At 36.4% G+C, this 24,173-nt stretch overlaps 2 protein-coding genes and 1 long non-coding RNA gene across 4 annotated transcripts in view; 1 reads left to right on the top strand and 2 right to left on the bottom strand.

Moving 5' to 3' along the window:
• Positions 1–6,007: 6,007 nt before the first annotated feature.
• LOC111612261 lies at positions 6,008–22,098 on the bottom strand. Of its 2 annotated transcripts, none has more exons than XR_002754497.1 (3): positions 22,010–22,098; positions 13,165–13,297; positions 6,008–7,029 (listed from the first exon to the last, which is right to left on the bottom strand). It is a non-coding gene; the product is annotated as an uncharacterized LOC111612261 (long non-coding RNA). The 2 variants fall into 2 exon arrangements; XR_002754498.1 differs by lacking the exon at positions 6,008–7,029 and adding an exon at positions 10,539–12,605.
• mrpl33 (mitochondrial ribosomal protein L33) lies at positions 20,582–23,022 on the top strand. Its single transcript, XM_005799111.2, has 4 exons — positions 20,582–20,709; positions 20,993–21,011; positions 22,029–22,135; positions 22,711–23,022. The coding sequence occupies exons 1-4, from the start codon at positions 20,688–20,690 to the stop codon at positions 22,758–22,760; spliced, it is 198 nt and encodes a 65-aa protein (XP_005799168.1). The 5' UTR covers positions 20,582–20,687; the 3' UTR covers positions 22,761–23,022.
• Positions 22,783–24,173, bottom strand: part of rbks (ribokinase) — a 34,936-nt gene continuing 33,545 nt past the window's right edge. Inside the window, exon 9 of the mRNA XM_005799162.2 lies at positions 22,783–23,278. Within this exon, the coding sequence (XP_005799219.1) occupies positions 23,105–23,278 (174 nt within the window). The 3' untranslated portion in view covers positions 22,783–23,104. The remainder of the gene's footprint in view (positions 23,279–24,173) is intronic.

The raw sequence follows: 24,173 nt of genomic DNA, 5'->3' as shown, positions 1-24,173 counted from the left end.
ATATTACTCCTAACTAGAAACAAAATTTCAGCTTTGTCAGACATTGTTCATACAACAAATTACGTCACTAACCTGGGATTGGGAGAACATGCAACTCCCAGTATGGAGTTTGCATGTTTTCTCCATGCATGTGCTTGTACTCTGTTCTCTCCGGGTACTCTGACTTCCTCCCACAGTCCAAAAGAATGACTATTAGTTCAAATGAATACTTAATTCATCCTAAGGTAGTGTTTCCCAACCTTGGTCCTCACAACACTGCCCTGCATGTTCTAGATCTTTCCTTGCTTTACTATACCTAATTCAAGTGATTGCAGTTAAGCAAACACTCGTCAATCGAAATCACTTGTGCCGAAGCAAGGAAACACCTAAAACATGCAGGGCAGTGTGCCTTGAGGACCAGGGTTGGGAATCACTGCCCTAAGTTATGATTGTTGGCATTGATTGTCCTTTGCGTCTCTGTGTTTCCGTGTGATGGACTAGTTGCATGTGTAGGTTGTCCCCCACCTCTCATCAGTCAATGATAGGCACCAGTCCCCACTTCTCCACCACATCTGCAATCCTACAGGTTTTGCTTGTAGGATTGTTTTCATTAGATCTTTAAACTAGACAAATAAATATTTAATTTTATCCAGGAGAAATACTGACACTGATTACTCTGGAAGTAATTGTGAGCTAAAGTAAAAACCAATTCACTGCTGATACAGAGTGTGACAACATCCTTTAAACATACCTCAGAACTTGAAAACACACAGACCTTTCTTGCCAGAGAGACAGGGATGCGAAGAGGAGGAAATTGTCGAGTGTAATTGGTGTAAGTGAGGTATTCAGTTTCAGTGATGTCATCTTAGAAAGCATATTCTTCACTGTAGCTGTTGATGCTTGTGAGCACATGTGGCAAACTTGGTCTTCACAACAGCATTTTGTAAATAAAACTTCTGTAAATAAAACTTCTGTTTTTTGCAATGCACAGATATTGATTTGTATTGCTAAATAAAAATATATATTTTTTCAGGTTATTCACTTTTTCTGGTATAGTTTGGGAGATTGCTGCATTATGCTTTATGGAAGCTTCCTTGTCATTCTGTTAGAAAATCTTTGTTTTTATTAACATGTTTTACCTTTTGCCTTCACAACAGCTTCGTCATGTGTGTTTGTGTGTGAACAAGAGAGGTTTTCTCTCTTAACTCCTCCGGTCAATGACCTCGTAAACTTTCCAAGCAACCTGTGGCTTGGTTCCAGGTCAAGCTCAATGCAAATCCAATTTGCTTCTGAATATAGCCAGGAGGTCAGCTACACTCAGGACCAGCGTTCTTTTTCCTAGCGAGCAGAAACTATCTGACGTAATGCTGAGAGAGGAAATACGCACACCATGTAAATGCGTGTTGAATAAAGTCATTAATACTGTATAGCAAGCTGGAATATTTCTAAAATATAATCACAACAAACCACATGAGGGCAGCATTTCCCTTCTGACTGATACCAAGTTTTTAGAAATACTTAAAAAAATTGTCTAAGATTCAGACAGTCACGGGGCCTACACTGCTTGTGAGAAAAAATGCTTATGAGAGACGATGTCACATCTTCAGACTTTATGAAATGCACTTCAGGAGTTGAAAACCTGCACCCAAAGATTATTCAAGTAAGGCATACATACATTTTCAGTGCGAAGATACGTTCCCTCATCATTGGGATGAATGTCATAGGAATTTGGGGCAACTAATGTCTTATTTGTACACTTCTTTTTTGTGACTCAAATGATGATACAACATCCATTATTGACTTTCATAATATAAGAATTGGTGATGAAATCAGAATTTAATCAGGATTTTCTCAAGCCTACAAAGAGCCTCACAATGAGAAGAGCCTCCTCTTTGCATCCCTGTCTCTTTGGCAAGAAAGGTCTGTGTGTTTTCAAGTTCTGAGGTATGTTTAAAGGATGTTGTCACACTCTGTATCAGCAGGCTCTTCACAGGCTCAAATGTGTACATACTTGTTAGATCAGGTCTCCTTTGCATCTCACATGTTTTTTGAAGCCACCCAAAAAGCTGGAATTACTCTGGTTGAGTGTTTATCATTTTTTGAGTGCATTTACAGTCAAGAAATGATTGCAAATGGTTCTCAACTCAACTTTTAAAACACTTGAGTCTGAACCTTTGGAAAAGGCATTCCAAGATTTGAGGAGTAGCCTGAATTACCTTTTTGAAAGCCAGCTTTTTCAACATTTTCCTTTTGCAACACTACATCGTGACCAAGTCTATGTTACATAGCTGTTGATTTAAGGTAAGGTTGATAATTTTCATTTTCATCCCATTCGCTTTGTGCATTGCATCAGTGTAACTAACAGAAAACCAGTCTCTCAGCATGATGCTTCCAATACCATGCTTGACAGTTGATGTTCTCAGGTTTGAAAGTCTGGCCTCAGATCCTCCAAATACAGGGTAAACACCAAGTAAAAGTAAGAAAATCACACGTCACAAACATCCCAAAGTTCAGCATCTAATTTATCCTCTGCACATATAAAACATTATCAAAATTGCAGATATTCACTACTTTTTAGTACCTGTGATCGTTTGTATCATGTTACAGCAGTGCTACATAGAATGTAAAATAGAGAATGTAAAATTAAAACAATTACATTCTCAATACTTTGTATTGTGAGCAGTAGTTAACATCTCCTTGTGTGTGACTTCATTTGTAGGTGTAAACTGACATCAGGAACAAATCACCATTTCATTTTGTCAGTTTTGCTAAACAAAACTTGATTATTTAACTAACCTCCTACTGAAAGTAGCATACCATATTGGGACCATTTTCACAAAAATATAATATACATATAATCTAAAATGTCTTTATATTTTTGCCCTTCTAGCTGAGCTACACAACTTATTTATTTATTTATTTACTTATTTTTATTTTTTTTCAATTTAATAACCACCATAATTTTCATTCATGCCATCTATGGTTTGAAATCAGGTCAGAGTTCGGAAAAGTTTATGTGCTTTTTTGCATGTTAAATCTAGCAGCACTTAACAATTTACAGCAGGGAAGTTGAAGTAAGTTCAAATCCTTTGTTGAGCATTAAGAGCTAAATCAGTTAAAAGGGACAACGTTCACATTAACAAGGTAAAGAAGAACAGAGTAAGTGTGAGTTATTCATGTTAGGGTGTTAGAGGTGTTAAGAAGACTAATTCTTGGAAAGGATGAATCTTCAAGACACGCTCTGCTCTGGTAGCATTCAGGGTGTGTTTGAGCTGATTAACTTCATGAAGAATTAGTCCTCCTGCACAATTAAACATGGAGGATGTCTCGTAGGACGAAGTTGAGATGCTTTGTTTCCACCCATTCAGTTCCAAACCTGAATTTTTCCATCATTAGGGTCCATTCTTGATTTGAGACACATTTTGGCATTTTTTTTCTTCCTGCTGTAAATCTCCTTATATGTACCCTTCTGTTGCTGTCACTAATCTCACAATAGGATTCATCAGTAACAAGGTCCTTTAAGACAGCAGTTTCGACAGGAATGCTGTTAGGGCTTGATCTATCTTAAGCATAAGGAATGGGTTTACTTCGGCTCATCTAATGCTACTATCGTAAACTTACAAAGCAGATTTGGATGACTAGTTCAGAGGAAGTCACATTTGTAACAGTTTCAGATTCAAAAGCAGTGGAGATTCAATCTAGCAGGGCAGCAATGCAAGAATTTAATTTTGAGCTTTTAAACAAAGAAGTTAACAAAATGGGGTCATTTGACTTGTTTTATTAAGTTAGAGAGGAAACCAATTGATTTACAAGAAATTCAAGTCTATTTCCAAGATCAAATGACTGAAACACTTTAAATCTGCTTCTCATCATCAGGTACAACAGAAACCCCATTAACAGGTCAGGTAAGAGTCAAAATTAGGCATGATTGGAGTAACTAAAATAAAGTCAATACAAATCTCTAAAATGGCTAGAAGTAAAAGGAAAAAAAACAACTTTCTACAGTCTTTGTGTACGTATTTTATTGTATTGTGGCAGTAAACACAACCACAACCGTTCTCCCTCTGGTGGGCTTTGGCTGGTACTACATATTTCCTTCGGACTTGGCAGGCTATTCCTGCTTTATCGTAATTGTGTAAGGGTATTGGTTTATTTCAGAGAGATACAAAAATAAAAATACATACTCTTATAACTCTAAGATATTTAGTTGTGCAAAAATAATTTCCTATTAAATGTCACTTTATCTCTTTGTGTTTGACTATGTCTTCTTGGACAGGACCATGAAAAACATCCTGTCAATAATTTTACGTTCTTTGTTCTTTTTACATAGAGAACACACATAGAGGGCCTCACTTGGACACTCTGACAGCAGTTCTGAGTGCAACACTACTGGAGAGAACATGTTATTAAAAAAATAAATAAAAAATAGAGGATACAATTGTCGTAATATTTGTATCTTTCACCTCATTCCTATTCTAGACAGAGTAGCAGAGAGAGCTTCTGCTGAAACTAACTGTATGTACACTTGATTCTTCTTCACAAATCAAATTTATCAGCTTTAACAATTGCATAATCAGAAAGAATGTGGGTGAAAAAGTGATGTGAGCACTGTGATGTCAACATTTTTCCTTCCTTCATTGCTGAAATAGCTCATGACGAACCGTCCGACTGACCTCTGCGCGTCATCATGTCTCTTTTTAGCACTGTTCACAGTATACCTCGGCCCACTTGGCCTTAGAAGTCCTTGTGTTTCTCTTTTCCTGCTGCCCACTTCGCCCACGCTCTCCCTTGGATGGCGGCACACAGCCACAGCCTCTCCTCTCCTCTCGCCTCCATTCTTTGCTCACCCACTGACCCACTGGCGGAAAGCGTGGGGGCCATCTGTGGTGGAGAGGCTACTTTTAGTCTTCCAGGCCACTATTTTCTCTTCAGTCTTTTTTAAAATCACAAAGGACCTGCCTTCTTACGCAATACGTGTCTCAGTCTCTGTCTCTTTTATATTGCTTCACAGATTTTGTTTACACAATACTGCACTTGAGCCATGGCAGTACATTATTATATGAAGAATGACTAGAATGAAGAAAAATTTACTAAAGTTTTGTTTCCAGTCTTTGTATTAAAACGACCCCCAGGATGTAATTTCATTGTGATTTGGCACTAATGAATTTAACTGTTTTAAATATTTTCCTGAAATACTTAAGTCTTACATTGAACAAGTAATAAACTAAAACTAAAAGCTTTCTGGTTTTCTGAAGCTTAAAAAGAACATTTATTGACTTTTGATAACTGGTTGAGGAATGGATTTTCCTAATTCATGGAAGAACTACATGTAAATGTTCATATTTATACTTTTCAAAAACAAATGGCACACATTGCTTTTTTAGAACCCTACTTTTAAGAAGTTTGACCTCTAAGAAATGTCATAAGTCTTGTTGGGGGAAAAAACCTACATGGTTTTCTTTTTTTACACTTCTCTTCTTGTTGCAGTAAAGAGGGATCCAAGTGTGACTAAAATGTGCAGCGGTATCAAATGAAGGGTGAAGTTACCAATTTAAGCATTATGTCATTTAGAATTGTGATGACTGCTGAGAAAAACAGAGACTACAGATCTAAGTTTTAGGTTAAACAGCTGATGCTGACACTGCCACCAAAAATAGCTGCCTTGACCACAGGTTAGTCTTGTTCCTTAAACCGTGATTATCTTTATCAAATGACACCACATGACAAACAATGAGACAGTCCTCCCTTCTCACAGAGAACATGGATAAAATTAAACAAACTTTTTATGTGCCATGACTCTCCTTAAAGGTGTATCTTCAGGTTTTAAAATTGCAATGCAAATGTGTAATTATTTGTATTAGCCACAATATGTTTATCTTTGAAAACATTTTTGTTCTAAAGTGAGTACTATTCCAGGTATGTTCTTTCCTGCTGAAACAATTTGATGGGAGTTTAAGGGTAACACACTCCAAAGGTGAAATTATTGTGAAAATACAGCCTGATTGTATGAAATCATTTATTTGCCAGGTACCAATTCATGATGACTTGACAAGACTTCCAAGGTTTGGTTTCCATTAGAGCCTCACATCACTGCATGAAAAATGGGTCCCCTGTACTCCGATATTCTACTACTTTGTGTTTAGCTTTCTCAAATATAAACAAGCATATTACTTTAGAGTAATATGCTTGTTGATATTACTAGTCATCAAGAGTTTAATATTTGTGACTTGTGAGTAATCTTTTAAACCTCAATATTGTTTTTTTCCCCACATGATATTGGTTGAAATGATGTTTCTTACCACCAACTGATGCATCTCATTTACAGCATATATTACTGGCATATCAAAAGCCTAACATATTTGTCTTAATAGTTGCACCTAGTGAAATTTCCTGTCACATTTTCTTTTGCGGAAGAGGGAACTCATGCAGGCTGACAATTGTGCAAGAAACTCCACTAATGCAAAATGCCCAAACATTTGCTACAGACTCTTTTGTTTGATATTTCTAAACAGAAAATAGTAGAAAATGACAGCTTTGGAAGGTATGTCTACCAGATTTATGCCAAAGAGCATAAATCTAGCACAGGAACAAAACTTACTTTTGAGAAGGAAATAAAATCCACTTCAAATGCTAAAATCACTTTCACTTCTAATCCTTGATTATAATTTACATCATTGTGTGAAGCACTTTCTAATCAGTGTTCTGAAGTTTTTTCAATACCCATTTTAGTAATTTACAGGCTAACAGATTGTGGAAGTCATTCTGAGCATTACTGAACAAAAGAGGGCAGCAGAGAGTTTCTGTACAGCCAGTCGAGTTCTCATAGACGTCCTCACCAGACCACTGCAGTACAGGAAACAGACGATTTAATGAGAGCGGCAGGAAGAGCAGCATGCTGCTATGGCCCTCGTCACTGGCCTTGCATGGAAGCACTGGGCTTAGATGACGGATGGAGCCGGGGCCAGCCAAGATGAACAAAGGCGGGGGGCCTATGGGTGCTACTTCCTCCCTTTCCCTCTCTTCTGGCAGTAGCATAATTGCTGAGGTTGCCTGGAAACAGAAGGTGTCGCTTGTTACATCAGAGCTGCTTTTAGCCAAATTGTAAAATAGCCATCAATGGACCACGAGGGGGTTTGGTTACTAAAGATAAGCAGCAGAAGGCAGGAGGACTGGGGGGGGATCAGAAAATAGACAGAGGTCAACGCGAGGACCATTTATTCTTAACTGGGAAGAGCTAGATTAGTGAAAAACACAAAACTACAGGTAGGAGCAATCTTAAAATAAAATGAGTTTGTAGCACTATAACCCATTGCCCATTTACATTTTTCCACAGTTTGTCTTTCACTGAAATCCCATTTAAGATTTAAAAGATTAAAATTTTTAAACAAATTTTAATTTCAGACAAAGTTAACTTGAATAAATAAAATACATATATACAATTTTCAAGTACATATTGTATTTATTAAAGAAAAAACTATCTAAACCAACTTTGCCATGTGTGAAAAAAGTAATTGTCTCCTAAATCTAACAACCAGCCGTGCAACATTTGATAGGGCTGCCATCAAGCCCTTTCACTTTCTTTGCAGAACTGTTTTAGAAAATCTGTACAGGGGAGTTTTTAACATGAACAGCCTGCTTAATGTTACACCGCATAATCTCAATGGAATTTAAACCCAGACTTTAACTAGGCCACTTCGAAATCCTGCCCTTTCTTTTTTTTTGGTCAGTCTGAGAGGGATTTGCAGGGTGTCTCGGATCATTGTCCAGACGCAATTAAATTGGATCAGCATAACTGAATGTTTTCATTGCATTGAGGAAAAAGGGTTTTATGAGTTAATTCGCTTAATGCACCACAACAAATCAAGTCATAAACCAAGTAAATTACATGAGAATCAATAGCCATGGCATGTTTTGTGATGTTGCAGAACCCAATTGCAGGCAGTCACAGCCATTTAATAATAGATAATCCAAATGAAATCTAAAATTTTGTGAATAATACTGGAGGCAACCCAGTGAGAAATCAGCTGAAGCTAAAATGGGCAAAAGCACACCAGGATACCTACTGGGAAGGCGTTTGCTGGAGTTGAAACGGGTGAGTGGTTATAGCAACTGAAAGAGGATGACTGTTGGGAATGAATAAAACCAGGTAAATACAGGGGAATACTGGGATCATTAGTAGCATTAACTGAACAAAGCATAAACAAACACCAAGCTGCTAAGAATACAAAACACAAGAATAGACAAAAAAAAAAAACCCTTCAGACAAATTGCCCAAGAAGAATGGCCAAGGTAATTATAGCAGGAACACAAAATATACACACCCAGTTTGTCCAACTTAAATGTGACATATCCTGTGTAATTCAACTGAAAACAAACATTAGAACATTTAAAAATAAAAAGTTATTACAATCGGGTTACATGTGTACAATTCATCCGACTAATTCTTTGGTGAATCATTTTTTAGTTGCGCATTCAGTCTTTTTGTGTTCACCTGTCTCTCAAGTATAGTTAATCTAACTGCTGTCTAAGATTTTCGTAACACTTGATCATTTGGATCATTTAGCTAAGGCCATACTTTGCAGAGAGGTTATAAAAGATTAAAACAATCTCATTGTGTAAAAATGTTATTCAAGACAAAGGCACAAAAAAAACAGCTAAAGAAAGTCAGACATAATTAGAGACAATGTAGGACATCGGAGACATTACTATAACTGCTTTTTTCTATATAAAGCTGATAAAAAAGACAATACAGACAAGGCAGAAACTGGTAGAGAAGACTGATGAGAGAAATTGCAGGCATATCTGGTAAATACTTTTTGAGATCTAGTGTGACAGTTATCTCTTGTCTTCTCCTTATATCGTGACTAAAGCTTTAAAAAGCAGAAGCTAAAGGCCCTTTCCTCCAAAGCAAACATCCTGGTTCAGTTAAAATCTGTTAAAACCTTGTGTGCGTTTGTAATGGCTACTGTCGTTAACTACATTGCTTAACATATAACCTGAAACTGAAACTAAAAACTTGTGAAAGAACTGAGTTTTATGCATGAATTTAAAATAACCTTTGAAGGGTAGGATGGTCATAAAGTATGGGCCACCAACAAAAATGAGTCTGGATTAGGGAATGTCCCACAGCCTAAAACAATAAATGTATCTATTTTTATACTATAAAGGAATACTTAATGACATCAGAATCATACAATTCTTTAACATTTACACTCGATGAGATATTTTTTAATGTAACCATAAACTTTACAACCAAACTTTAGATAATGTTAAAATAATATAAAAATAGATATTTCTGTGAAAACTGTCACATAATTTGATCTACAAATGATTCCTCTTATGTGTGTGCTGCTTGTGCTGCAATTAACTTTTAAATTGAAATATACACAGTTGAACACAATTAAAAGTTAAACTAACACAAACGTACAAAGAACCGTTCTTTTGGCAGCAGGATTAACCATAGTTGTATCACTTCTTTTCATTAACCACTTATTACTTTCTCTATATTTATTTAAGCAAGCCAGTTTATTTTAATTTTGGGGCCGGGGGAGGTTTCTTAAAGGGTGACTTATTCATTTCACAAATCAAGGTATGGAAAATTAATTAATGACTGGTTTATTTGGTATCAGTAATTAGTCACAATAAAAGTATTAAGTTGATTCTATACCTATGAAAAGGTAACAGACATAAAAAAGAAGTTTAAGAGAAGCTCTTAATGTTCTTGGCTTTATGGTTCTGATGTCTTACTAATTTGCTATATTAATGCTGTGTGTTACTTCAGGCCCTATAATATTGATTCTGGCTTGTTTTTTTAAGACCGGTCTTCTCCTCTTGCTTCATGTCCTAATCTCCTCATTAACAGGCTCCTTCTTCACCCATCCATGTCTCCCTCATACCATCCTTCCTCCCCTTTAAAAACATCCTTCAGTCTGAGCTATCATTCACTCTCTCTCCTCTCCTGCCTCCCCATTCAGTCCCATTATTTGTCTCTCTGTCTCCACCATGTCTTTCTCTTAGGCTTTCACTCACTTTTGTTGAAAAGCTCCCCCCCCTCCTCTCTACGTCCCTCCTCCCTCACTCTCCTCTTTGCCATAAACCTCCATCTCTGGCTGCATCGCCGCTGCGTACGAAGCGGATGGCGGCAGCCCACTCAGTCCTCTCGGGGAGCAGAAGGTTTGTCCACTCCCACTCTTGCTTTGCGTCATGGAACATGGAGAAATAGAGACCGAGGAGCGAGAACAGATGGGAGGAGGACACACTGGATGCCTGTTTTATAACATTACTCTTGAAAACACAGTGGTCATCACTCTGTAAGGCAGCAGCCGATTATGGACTCATCAGGCAGATCTAGGCAAATATAGAACTGGATTAATGTATGGTAACACCTTTTAACCTTCTTTACGTTTTACAAATCATTTCACAGCCATATCCACAGTCTCGTGCAGCTTTTCTTTCCATTTCTGTACCATATGGTTTGTTTTTATTCATTCAATGACCAAAGAGGGTCAATGTAGATAAGTTTATTTGACAGAAATCAACATGTAATGTAAAAGTGATACAGAATCATCCCAAGGTCATTAAACAAATCCATGAAGAATATGAAATATTTTTGTAAGACAGAATTGAGAAATATGATCAGCCAATTGAAGGTGTGATTTACCCCGTGGTGTCTAAAGTACATTCCAGACTCTGAGGATCTGAGGCACATAGACCTCTTAAGGTGTGCTGTGTTATTTAGCACTAAGATGTCAGCAACAGTTACTTCAAATTCTGAAAACTGGGAATTATGTCGCTTCTTCCATTGGGTGTTTTTGCCCAGAATCTGGGAAAGTTAGAGGCCAAATAAAGACCTCATACTGGTTGTTTTACTCCTCACACCGTTAGAGCAGCTTTCTCAAATTGATTTACTGGTTTCCCAAAATTATGAATTGTTTTCCCAACTTCTGAGCTGTTGTTTTAACATTTTTTCCATTATTAATATTTTACATCTGCAGATGTTTTGTCCTTCAGATATTTGTTCCACCATGGCTTGCTGCCATGGTTACTGGACTCTTAATTTCTGATTGGCTGATCAGTACCTCCTCAGAACTCCTCACCCAAAAGCCTGGGCTATCTTCAAATACACAGAGAAAATCAAGCTGACAGAAAACCTAGTCTATTAGAAAAGTCAGACTGCACTCAGTGAAGAGGTTTAGCTTATTTCATGAGGGGGATCAATAGGTAATAACATTTATGGCAGTGTGACGTAGAGATAGTCATTTGCTCAGTCAATCAAGATTTGATTTATTACCTTTATTACATGTTTTACACCATTATCTCCATCCATTTTCTGTCTGATTACTGTGCATAAAGGCCATTACTGCCACAAAAGTTTATTTAAGAAACATTGGTAAAGTTCAGATTGGACCATTAAAATTATTTTCTTCTTGACAACTGAGAGTCAGGTTGTTTGTAATGTTTACATTTTAATCATATAGAAAAGTATGTTTGTCTTAAAGACCTGCAGATCAGGTCTGTCACTTCCTGTTCATATAGCTCATAAGCAATGAGGAGATAATTTATTAGTGTTACATGTTTGGTTTTCTTTTATCTCTACTGAAATTTTAATGTTGATTCCTTTAAGAAATACTAATAACCTTCCTCCTAACCCAGAAAAAAAATCTCCTCTTTTTCATTTTAAGCATGCAGACTGAAGTCCTCACAAGGCAGAACTGAAGTTTTTAGTCAAAATATATTTTTCGACCATTTGTGAGACTTAATCTTAAAAACAAATGAAACTCATCATGTTATGAACACTATTTCAAAGCTGCTCACATCAGCTGAAATCTGACAAACACTAGGTCAACTCTTAAGCATTGTGTTTCTGTTACAGTAAACTCTTTAAATTATCATCTTAGACAGACAGTAAGCCTATCTCAACAGACCTGCTAGTGTTGTGGAAATCCAATATGAGAACTTCATTATCCAGAGATTGGTGTAACCATAGCAATCAGATGCACATCGGTGTGTGACATCATGAATGACTCAACTGCTTCCATTTACGCAAGTGGGGAGACAATTCAGGCCCTTCTGCTGTTTGTTTTTGCCTTCACCAGCTCTTGTTGATGACTTTAAACAGGCGTTGGATAGGATGCCAGCTAAAAAATGATGGCAATAAATATATCAGCTGTACTGGTTTTTAAATGCCACACAGGATACTATTAATACAGCATGTTCAAATGTAAATGTTGCTCACAGGATTTACACAAAAACAAAGGAGAGATGAGACTTCCAGCATAGTGTACACATGAGATTAGATCTTCTCACACCGAGGCAGAACGTGAACAGTCAAATCTGGGTCATCCTTAAAGCAAAAACATCCACCCTGAGAGAGATTTTGCTTGTGCTTTTCCCAGTGATAGTGGACAGCTGAATAAAGATGTTCAGACGCAGATGAGTTTCTTCAAAAGCCCCAGTGACAGCCAAGACAAGGGCAGGGTGTGATGTGATCATGCAGCATTTTCTGGAACAGCCTCACTGGTAATGAATTGAAGACAGAAAGTGAGGACAAGCTGACAGAATCCCCAGAGAGAATGTGTTTTGGTTCAGCACTCCAATGTAAGCAAAGATGTGGGTGTAAAAGTGTCCTGAAAGTCCCAAAGAAAAGAAATAAAAAAAAAACAGCATTATGAGAGCTGCTGTTTTAATTTGGATTTTCAACATTAAATGTGTAATTATTCTGAGCTTCTGCTATTCCCTAAAAAAAGCAATATAAATACCAAGTGACATTTCATAAAAGAAGCTGGATATGAAATGCTCCACTGGGTTGTGTAACTGTTAAAATAACTCATTTGTGCACAAAAACTTGGGGGATGGAAGAAATTTTATTAAGAGTAATATAACCAGAAGGTCAGAAGTTTCAATCAAAAGTGTTTTTTTATGTCTCTGGTTTAAAAAATAAAAATCAAGATGAAAAGAAGATAAAATAGACAAAAGTTAATCTTTTAGCCATATAGTTGAATTTAGAATCTATATTACAGTCTGAAAAATATATTTCTTCTCTATATTAGGCCTAACCTCAACAAATCCATGGCACTTCAGTGAGATTATCTTGCCTTGTGGTGTGGGACAGTGGGAACAGGGTTTGGGACATCTGCTTTAAACTATATAGCACATAAACTTGGGGGGACAAAAAGCCAGACCCACCTCCTAAATATTGAAGCACCATATCCAAAATGGCTCCTTCCTTATTGTTCTTCGTCTTCGTTGTCATGGTGGTTGGTAAACAACTATAGGAAGCATTACCGCCACCAATGGGTCAAGCGTATGGACCACAAAACTGCATCAAAAAAAGAGAAAAATGATGCAATTTATTCTGTTTTAAGAAGTAAGATATAGCCTGATAGCTTTTTCTTCCAGAGTCTTTCTGCAATAAATCATGCCCCCTTCTTCAGTAGTAAAAGTTGTTTTCCCAGTCAAAGCAGGGGGACATGAAATTTTATTTTCATAAAGTAGGTGAAGCTTTACTACTGACTGCAACGGTTTCATGTTTTGTCATGACTGAAACACGCCCATTCCACAACGAGAACATTTATAATGATGTTTAATGATTGAATTGTGTTTAGAAAAACAACACAATAAATACATGACACTCAACATAACTTATATTTACAAGATTAAAACCTCTCTGTTCCCAATTTCTCACTGTGGTTCAGTTTATGAACAGACTGGCGTTAAGAATCTGGTCTGTTTTCTACCATGAGCTCCTCAAGAGGTCTTAAGAGGGAATACATTTTCTTTTTCACTGTGTTTTGCCCTTATCCTTACTGTTCTCTGTATTATAAGGGCCTGCAACACAGATGCGCCATCATTGTTGGTAAGGCTCCAGCTCTCGTTAATCTGTGCAAATCTTTTTGTATTCCTTGATGAGTCAGCATTTGTCTCCTGAGATTTATTTCCCAGCAGGGAACTCAAATGATTGTGACTCATTTCACTTTCTGCATGTTTCTTCAGACTTGTGAGTCACAGCGAGGCAAAGAGTCTACCCAAAGAGTTAAATCAGGTACAACATTGTGCTCTTCAGCGTGTCATCACCACCCTGGATGGTGCTGAATCTGGGGACTACCAGGGATGACACTGCTGTCTAGGCGACTACTCCTCATGGGTTTGTTACCTATAAACCTTTACTCCACTGGAGTCGTACTGTGGTGTTGTAATTATCAAACCTGTGTTTAGTAAAATTAGTGATTTAAACTAAAGTATTCTGGATTGAAGGAACTTTAGCCCAGAGGATCTATATATTCTGCTCCTTTGAACTTCCAGCGATGAGCAGATAAAATAGATCTACATAAGTTTATTTCATTTTGCTCACATAAAGTTTGCTTTTTTTAATAAGTATGAAAAAAACCTTAACAACTTCTAAACAAGAAGGAGTATTGACTGTTTACCACTCTGGAGCAGTGGCAGTTTCTGCATGTTCATTATTAGGAAAAAATTTAAAAATACTGAATACCATTTTACATATATTCATTCAATTCATAAAATTTCGAAACATCACACTGGATTTTTCTTCCTATGGGTTTTCTTCTTAGGGGGCATGGGAAAGAAATATTTTGCATTCCTTGCAATAAATTAAATACACCCTGTTCTATGCAGACACAGTGATGACAAATGTCAAATAAAAATTGCTAATACTTTTAAAGTGTCTCAGTGGAAACATGTTTATACATTTTTAACACACTGATTGAAAATAGATCTAAATAACTTAAAATTATATCATGTGAGATTTTGTAATCTCACACGATTATTTTCTATAGAGTGATTATTTTCTATTTCTCGTGTGAGAATTATTATTCTTGATTAGTTTTTTCATACATTTAAATTAGTTGAGTTTTTATCTCCTGATATATCATGTTTTACTTTTGTTCTAGAGTTCCGTCAGGTGGCAATTCGTTCTCTTCTTCATCAAATTTCTGCTCCTCAGCTCTACCAACTAAAGACAATGTCAATCATACCTACCTAATGTCTGAGAGACAATCATAGGCCCTGTCACTAGCATTACCTGCATGTCAGCCATCCTATAGGTCAAGTACTGCACTTGTAAGCTTCATCAATTAAAACCCTCTAATTGTAACCCACACATTCAAACCAGTCTGCAAAATGGCTGATTTGGTAGAAAGCCACTATGTTACAACCTAAAAACAAAAATATGCTTTATTGCAGCAGACTTTACATCTATTTAATGGTTTTTAAAAATAACATAGAATAATGGTCAATATTTCAGATAAAATATCGATAGTGACACATGATATCCATGTTATTGGACAGATGAGTTATTGAAATACACACAGTATAAAAACAAAACTTCAATGTTTTACTAATCATGTTAAGCTTTTATCATGATTCTGTGTTATTAATGTTTTTACTTATAATATTACAGAAGGTCTGGCAAAATACTCCTGAGGTGCTCAACATTTCTGGCCCTGTTGGTTGAAGGACACTGTTTGCAGTGGTTGCCTGGAGACTGCAGCGTTTGGATTGATACTCTGGATTCCATTGAAAATGTTTACATGCAAGTGTCCCATCAGTATCAACACAAATGCAAATATTAAATTGCTTATAAAACCATGTCCACTCCAGTGACCATATGGGATTTTGTTCATAATCACAGACTGATTAAGATAGCTTTTGAAAGATCCGATTATTTTATTGTATCTTGACATGCAAAACCCTAAAGGCAACAAATGCTTTTAATTTGAGTTTTAATAGGGCAAAGATTAGCTTTTGCAACACAATGGTTATTTAATGCTATTGCAATAAGTCTTGAGATCAGTTTATCAAAAATGCCCTCTGCTTCTGTTCCTCTCCTTTCATAATTACTCATTAGATGCACCCTGATGCATCATACATGCACCGAACAGCATTCTGCTTTTATGCTTCTGTAGCTACAGATTCCTTGCTTCAGCGCAAATTCAGATGTGAGATTCAGATATGATCTGGAAATAAAGATGAAAAAACGCTCCATGAGATGAGCTCTTGTTATTCATTCCATCCTTCATATAATAGTTAATAGGACATTGTGCTGACGCAAGCCAGGGAGTTGTGAACCAGTGCAAAGTGTTGGTGCCTCAGAGTCTGTGCATGACTCACCATATCACCTGCTGTGATCAGGTTGGTGGGTCAAAAGAACAGCAAACAGTTGTTTTGACAGTAAGTGAGGGACTTGTTGGTGTTTCTGAAACTGTGTGGCTGAAATTATTAATAATCAGCAGCCTGTAGTGAAAGTAAACACTTATTATCTCGCATCAAATCAGACAGCATTTAATTCAGAAACTGTTTCCCACACTTTCAGACGTAGAATACTGTAGAAGATGTGTTTCATGTAAGGACAAAGCAAGAGTTCAAAAACCCGACGGTACACAGGTAGTCCGAGCTGGCATGGGGGCTTCAGAGCAATATTCTGGGGTTATTTCAGGTGAGCTGATATGAAGAATTGAGAAGCAGTAAGTTGCCACAGTAAAGTGATGCTCTGAGCAGGGCCATCAAAACATCTAAAATAGGCCAAGCTCAAATAAGTGCTAAATGTATTGGATTCTTGCACACTTTCAATTGTGCATAATAAGCATTATAATATAAAACTTTAATCAATAATCAGTTGAATCAGTTTTGATAAATAATAAAAATAGTTGGATATGACACCAATAGATGAGGAACGAAAAAGGGTTGGATGAGGGAAAAAACGGTTGGATGCCTTTTTGATTCTACAATGAATGCTTCTATGATGAATTTGATGCTAAACCCTAATATTTTACATGTTATGTTTTATGGAATTTATATGGAAATCTTTAAAAAAGCATAATAATAAACAGTAAAACACATTTAAGATGTAAACAAACTTAGTAAACAAAGTCATTGATAAATCATTTTATATTAATAAATTACAGTCCAATGAAGTGTCACAAAAGCTCCTGCAGACATGGTTGAAGACATGAAGCACTCTTTTGAAAACACAAATCAATAAGCTACATGCCTGATCCTTAAAAAACATAAACTTTGCTTTTCAAGAAGCAACAATAAACAAACAAAAAAATGAAACATTGAATTAAGAAAGCATATAAGACACCAATTTTGTCCATAACATTTTCAGTATTGATGGACTAATTAAGCATGAATTTTGATGAATGATCTCCAGAGCATTCTTACCTTGGAATTATTACCTTCTCTTTAGTTTTAAAAGTTTTAGTGCAAAAATATAACTGTTTCAATTGAGTTTTCATACATGGACCTAAGTGTTTGTTTTGTCTTGCAGTTATTATTATATTTGTTTTAGCTAAATGTTATCCATTTATGTTTTTTACAGCTCATCTTGTTATGTTTGGCTTTGGTTGGTAATGCTTTTTTTTTTTTTTATAGATTTCTCCAAAAAAGTACCCTTACAACCCCAACCTCTGGCTTCTTATTACATTACACTGTGGATTACAATTGTTTTTTAATAAACAGGGATTGATTTTCTTTAGGAAATGGTTATTAGATAACTGCTAATGTGGTGTGTGGTGTAATAGTGGAAAGGGTTCGCAATATGAGAGTTTGTTTGTCCTTGTCCACCTTTCAGTTTTTATCCTATTTCCTGTTCAATAACTCTGACCAAACGGCTCTAGTGCCATCAAATCTGAAGAGAGAAAGAAAGATTAACACCTTTTAGGTTTTTAATTTCCCTGATCAATTCAACAAATCATGCAACAAATTGACCTATTAGAGTAATCATTCCCATCTAGTCGAAACTTTATTGCATTGTTTTAAACCAATCACTTTTTACAGTACATTACTGTAGTTAAATTCTGACCTTTTCTCTAGTTTAATGTATGGTAAAAGAATAATCGATTTCCTTATTTATTGACTAGAGCAGCATGGCCTCGAGTTTCCGATTGGCTAATTAGGTGCCCATGATGACTCCTTCCACTGGAATCTGACAGTTTCCAATGCAGCTGGGGCCTTATGAACACTGAGAGAAAATTGAAAACGGAATCAGCAAGAGTCTGAATCCCGAATCAGAACTGGAAAAAAAAAGTGATTACATCTCAGATGTTGCTTTTATCAGGTTTCTGTGTAAAAGTCATACAAACTTAGTTTTTTTCTTCACATTTCTGACATGATCATCAACACTTTTGTCCATTTCCAATTCAGCTCTTGGGCTGATGCAAGAGCTGGTAAACAATCCAAATATCCAATGACTTGGATGGAGGCTTCACGGCGACACTTAGTTGAAACCGTTCAGAATTGTTTTTCTCAGGTAGATCCTCTATGTGAGTATTTGATATTTGTTTTGAAAGGACATTGATTTAATACTGGTAATTAATAAACATCATGGCAAGACTTTATTGGCACACTTACTCACCTGCTGTTAGCATTTACAGCTACAGCAGGTGTGTAAAAGGCTAGGACTGTAAGGTGAACACATTTAGCTGACAGCTTTATGATGTAAATTGAGACTCATTTAAAGTGAGGAATACTTTCAATGAGATTTGTAGTTTTCAAACCAAAAGCTATTTATTAAACTTTTCATTTTTGGTAATTATTCATCAATTAAAACTTAGACTTTGATTTCCCAGAACTGGCTTGAATACCCAAATACCTGTTGTCAGGCTGTGCCCCTTCTAGATTAGAGTTATTTAAAAAATAATAATAATAAAGCAGAGGGAAACTGTGACATAACTGGGTTATGAATGAAAAGGAAGAGCATGTGAGACAGAGTGATGAGCATCCGTCCATGTGCTGAAGTGGGAGACGGAAAGAGGACCGAACGTCCGGAGTGGAGAGTGCAGAGTGGGTGGGGTGTTGATAGAGGAAGAGGAGGATGAGAAGGAGAGACGAAGCTTGTGGTCTCAGCCTCCTTCTCAGAATTATCCTTTAGTGACGCAGTCTCCTCCACACACATCCTGACAGCTGCTCTCTGCCTGGTTACAGTGCCACTCGGCCCCATCCAATAACATTCATGTTCATTTCCGCTTTAATGCCTGGCTTCTCCCCCTCATGGGTTCACTATTACAGCTGCATTTTGTCTCATTTGTACCTGTTTACTTAGTACTTCTTGTTTTTATCTAATCTCAGTACTTGTGAGACCACACTGTCACACACACTGGAGCTTCCGTTTTAATAAGGATGAGCTTTGGAGAACATAGCCAATTAGTGCAAGGTTTTTTTAGTTTTTTTTTAATCCTGAGAACATAATGAAATTAATACTTGAATTGTAGCTGAAGGGCCCTTTGTGATTGAACAGACTTACTTACCCCTATTTTTATAATGGTTCTTAAACATTAAAGCTTTTCCAATAAAGTAAAGACATTATTCTCTTTCCAGGAACACATCAATTTGAAATAAAAAGAGCTGAATGACGTACTCGGAGGGTGAATTAGCGAACCATTGAAGAAAATCACAAAAACTACATTTGGTTTCATGGGTCTTAAAGAATATGTACAACCACTTATCAATGTTGCTGTAAGTACAAATGAGTGTACATGAAATGTTGTACAAGGTAATTTCTAGTTCAGTTCCTGGAAATCTGCTTACCTGCTTTTATGTTCTCTGAAACTAGCCCAAATTCTTGGTTTCCACAATACAGTTAATCTCTCTTTTTACTACATGCCAAAGGTTTTCTTTTTAATGGAGATATTGAAGTAATTTGTGAAAAATATTTTTAGAATTGCTGCGATTTTTCTCATGGTTTTGAACCCTTTGTCCAGCTCCTGTGATGGATGTTTTTCTTTCCTTATTAAGTTTTTTTTTTAATCTCCACATGCATCTGGTTTAACTTTTCCACTGCTGTCTTGAACTTAAAATTGTCATAAACAGTAAATAAATAAGCACAATAGGAAAATAAATTTACTCAAACACACTTTTAAGCAATAGATGAATAAATAAAAACAACAGCAATAAAAACTGTATAGTTTGTATACTGTTTGGTTCCCTTAAAATTTCTTCCAAAGCAATAGTATATACTATGGCCCTCCATAAAGACTGATGTTCTGATTGCTTTTCAAGAACGTGTATTAAAATATTCAGTTTTTTTTATAGATGTCTTGATCAATGAGTTCACAAAGAAGTAAAAATGCATGAGTGAACCTTGTTAAAATATTACCACAGAGGTCTTATAAGTCATACAATCAACCTTGAGGGCAGGTTCAAACACTTGTTGCACCACTGTTTCTGTGGATACAATATTAAGTTACAACACAAGCAAGGGGATTTCCATGGTGACATTATTAGTTTCAGGCCCATTCATTTTCACTGGAGTGACATGATGTTACTTAAGGTCTGGGACATTCCAGTGTCTTTTTTGTTTGTTTCCCTAAAGTTCTTAAATTTTCTTGTCCTATAAAATATGCAATTGATTTCCTGCAGCTATTTTTTCCTCATCCCCTTCTTAGCAGTTGGTGAAATATTTCCATTAGTTTTTAGATCTGTTTTCTCTTAATGGTGATGGATTTGTAAAACTTTTTTTTTTTTTTTTTACAAATGTCATGTTCTCGCACATAACATTAAGCTCACTGAATATATCCTCGTGTAAGTCGAGCATGCTTGCTCATGTACTCTCTCAATGTTGCTCTGCTGTACTGCGCCTTTAAGAGATACCGGAAGTACCTTTCTTGAACTGGATGTGCAACACTTCAATGTGACCCCTGTTGATGCTAACTTATTTGTTCACGTTATCTTCGTAAAGTAAATTCGAAAAAATGTTTCTTACCAGCGTGAACTGTGAGTATGAAAGACATTATAGAGTTTCTGGTTTTATTCTCCGCTCTGAAACGGACTTATTGTTTACGGCAACATTTACGCGTTAAAGTTAGCATAATCTCTGAGAAATAGCTTGATGGATATTCCCACTGATTCTTTAAATGTAGCTTTTACTTGCAGTACAAATATGTATGCTGCTCTAACTATTTATTCACGGCGAATGAGACTGAAAATAGGATAAACACGTTGTTTTTCTTCCGTAAGGCTTGTTATTAAAGTCAACATTTTCTGCTCTTCTTTTCAGTGGCTAAAGCAAAATCCAAGTAAGTGAAACGATTGTGTTTATATATTTAAAGATTTGAGATGTTGACTCATCAAAGACACTAATTCCATTTTGTAACGAGTAAATAGTTTTTTTTTTCCCTAATCTACGAAGGGTCAAAATGATGCATGCAGTTACTAACATTCACAGGCTGCACTCCGAACGCACATTTTTGTTGCCATCGCTAAACATCTGACATAATTTCCTGAGCTCTACTCTTTTTTTTTAAACATAGTCCACCAATTTTACTCAGATCATTCTTGATGCTACACTGGCCTGGCCAAATATCAACACCAGATTGGATGTTTGGTTTCTTTATTGTGGTGGAAAACACAATTGTCCAAGTTTTAACTCTCGAGATGCTGATTTGAGACGAAGTTGAAACATTTAGAAGCATCCCTTCTTCCAAGTCATCCCATTCTTTTTCTTGATGTGCTTCAGCATCCCTGAAGCACTGCCCCACAGGCTGATTGTGCCACCACCATACTTGACAGTTGGTACTTTCCCAGCTTCTATAAATCTTGCTACTTTTCTTATTAAATCATTATTGAATTAATTTAGTCTTTTATTGTTCTGGGTTTGCCAAGGATTTTTTTTTTTTTTTTTTTTGTGCTATGAAAGAAAAACAAGCAAATTCAGTCAATCATTGACTGAATGATCACCAACTGGTGGTTATCACCAGTTGGTGGTTATCAAGCCTCTTGTTTGTGATCTTGTCAAATTAAAACAAATAAAAATATATGTTATGTTTATTTTGTTGAGCCTGTTTAGGAAGTTTCAACTAGGTTAGAATAAAATCACAAATAATTCAGACTTATGACCCACATCTTGTTTTTGCTGTTGCCTTTGGCATACTAATTTGAAAAAAGGAACAGTTCAGTTAATGAATAAAAGATGAAAATTAATGTCCTTCATGTCCACGATGTTTGTGTAAACTTCTGACCAAAGTTACATATGGGTTATATCTGCAGTGATCAAAGACATTGGTAATGAATTCACCTGTTTCTTTTTCCCTCAGGACCATCTTGGTGCAGATGGTAAGCGCTGCTGGGACAGGATACTTCTTTAACACGAAGAGGAATCGGCTCAGAGAGAAACTGGTGCTGCGAAAACATGACCCGTTTGGTAAGATGAGGCCTAACCTGGAACTAGGTTGCTGGTTTGCTTCACAAACAATCTCATGTAATACCAAAGGTGAGGAAGAGTTCTTCCTTCCAAAGCACCTGAAGGAAGTCCAATATATATACTCGCCTCTTCCTCAGCCGTACCATTGGATTATGCAGAGAATGTGGTTTCCCAATTTTTCTCGCAAAAAAATACGTTAATGTCCTAAATGCAGCATGCGTCGCACTAAGTCTGTGCTGGATTTTTCTGCATTATTGTCGTTGTACCTATGGATTTTATTTAATAAACTTGATGAGAGAGCATCATAGTACATACTGTTGGTTGATTTTTTTTATTGATTTAAATTGTGAGAGTTACTAGATTTGATGGATTTAAGGAATACAAAAAAAGACCATCTGATCAAAGATAATACAAACCAGTTAATCTCTGGACATTGATTTGTGGATTTATAGTGCGATTCCATTTCAACCACAAAATTCCAGCAGAAGAACTTAATTTTCAGAACTTGCGTTAGTTTTACTTCCAGTTCTGATTCCTTCATCTCTTATCTTGTTTCATTCTGTTTCTCACTGCAGTTAAAAAGCACGTCTTATTCTTTGAGAAGAGGAAGATCAGATCGATTTAATACAACAAAGAATATGGACATGTTATGAACAGACAGTTTTATTTACACGGATTATACAGAGCATTAGCTGGAAGAGGATTCTTCCAGCTAATGCTGGAATGGAAGATCTCAAGGATTGATCAAGACATCTGGAGGAGTTCAACATGAAGAAGAAAGGACCAACAACAAGCATCCTTTTGGATCAAATATGTCAAATTGTTATTTTCAGATATGTGTAAAATTTAGTCAGTTTGGGTTAATTCAATAAATTATGTCCACTAAATACATTGTTTTGATTTTCATTGTTTTGAGTGTGAGTTCAGACGCTTCAGTCAATTAAGATGGGGTTCAGTTAGAGAAAAGTCTCAGAACAAATTGGCTGGCAGGTCCTGTTTGAACGGGAATGATGTCTGGGTGCCGACGGCCTGCACGCTCACCGCTGCCACCTGATTGGCTCTGCGTGCCATCTCTTCCAGAGGCATGTCAGGGTGGTGAGCCAGGTAAAACGCCAGTGCTCCGATGAAGCTGTCGCCAGCTCCCTGCAGAGGAACAAAAACACTTCTGAACATTTTGACTCAAAGAAGTGGGAATTATTTCACTGGGTGCCAAACGAAGTGGTGCCAAGCTATAGGTGATGCTTAAATATTTTATTGGTGATCAGAGGTGATGGTTTAATATGTACCGTTTGTTTTTATTATTGTGGTAAAGGCTAAAAGGTCCAAAATAATATATTGTGCATTTTAAGAGATAACAAGACTGCTTCGGTTTGTTTTATCTTTAATATCCTTCAAATAAGCTTTAATTTGATATTTATTTAATCAGACCAGTAGCTGAACGTCTATTCAAACAATTAGCAAAATTGTAAATATCACATTATCCTCCAACTTTTAATACTTTTTGGGATATCCTCAAAGATCAGTCATAATTTGTTTGCAATGGAAATTTCGTTGAATTCTGTTCAATGACAATAAATGCTATCTATTTATCTTTCTATCTATCTTTTTGCCTCCGATTCTCTGCAAAAAGTTTTCTATTATGCCATTTTATTAAATGCAACAGAAAATAAGGGTTCCAACATATTTCTATTTTACAAAAAAATTCTTAAAACTTTCATGAACTGCAGTGATTTCTTGGAATATTTTTCCAATATATAAAAGGTACAAAACAATGGTTCCCCAGTTTCCTGTCAGTTTTAAATAAAACGCTGGTTCTCAATCTATTTTCAGTAGTCTCTGCAATCTCCGTAGATGTTTTCTCTGCTTTCCTAAGCAGGCATCTTTTCAACAACAAGATGTGTCTTTCAGGAAGCTTTCTGGATGCTTTCCATTGCAGATTTTTCACGAAAATTCAATTGGAAGAAACTCTGCTCCAGATCCAGAAATCACTAGCAGAGCCATGCTCAGCAGCCACTTCCTTAGGTACACCTGTTTAATT

Source organism: Xiphophorus maculatus, chromosome 19 (assembly GCF_002775205.1).
Source record: "Xiphophorus maculatus strain JP 163 A chromosome 19, X_maculatus-5.0-male, whole genome shotgun sequence".
In the NCBI taxonomy this organism is placed as follows: domain Eukaryota; kingdom Metazoa; phylum Chordata; class Actinopteri; order Cyprinodontiformes; family Poeciliidae; genus Xiphophorus; species Xiphophorus maculatus.
The sequence above is the reverse complement of the archived record's forward strand: the minus strand, read 5'-3'. Positions and strand labels throughout refer to the sequence as shown.

Bases quoted from the DNA above. Each gene is read 5' to 3' on its own strand.
- mrpl33 (XM_005799111.2), top strand. From the start codon at position 20,688: ATGTTTCTTACCAGCGTGAACT. The intron at 22,136-22,710 runs GTAAGATGAGGC...TTCTCACTGCAG, and splicing joins GCGAAAACATGACCCGTTTG to TTAAAAAGCACGTCTTATTC.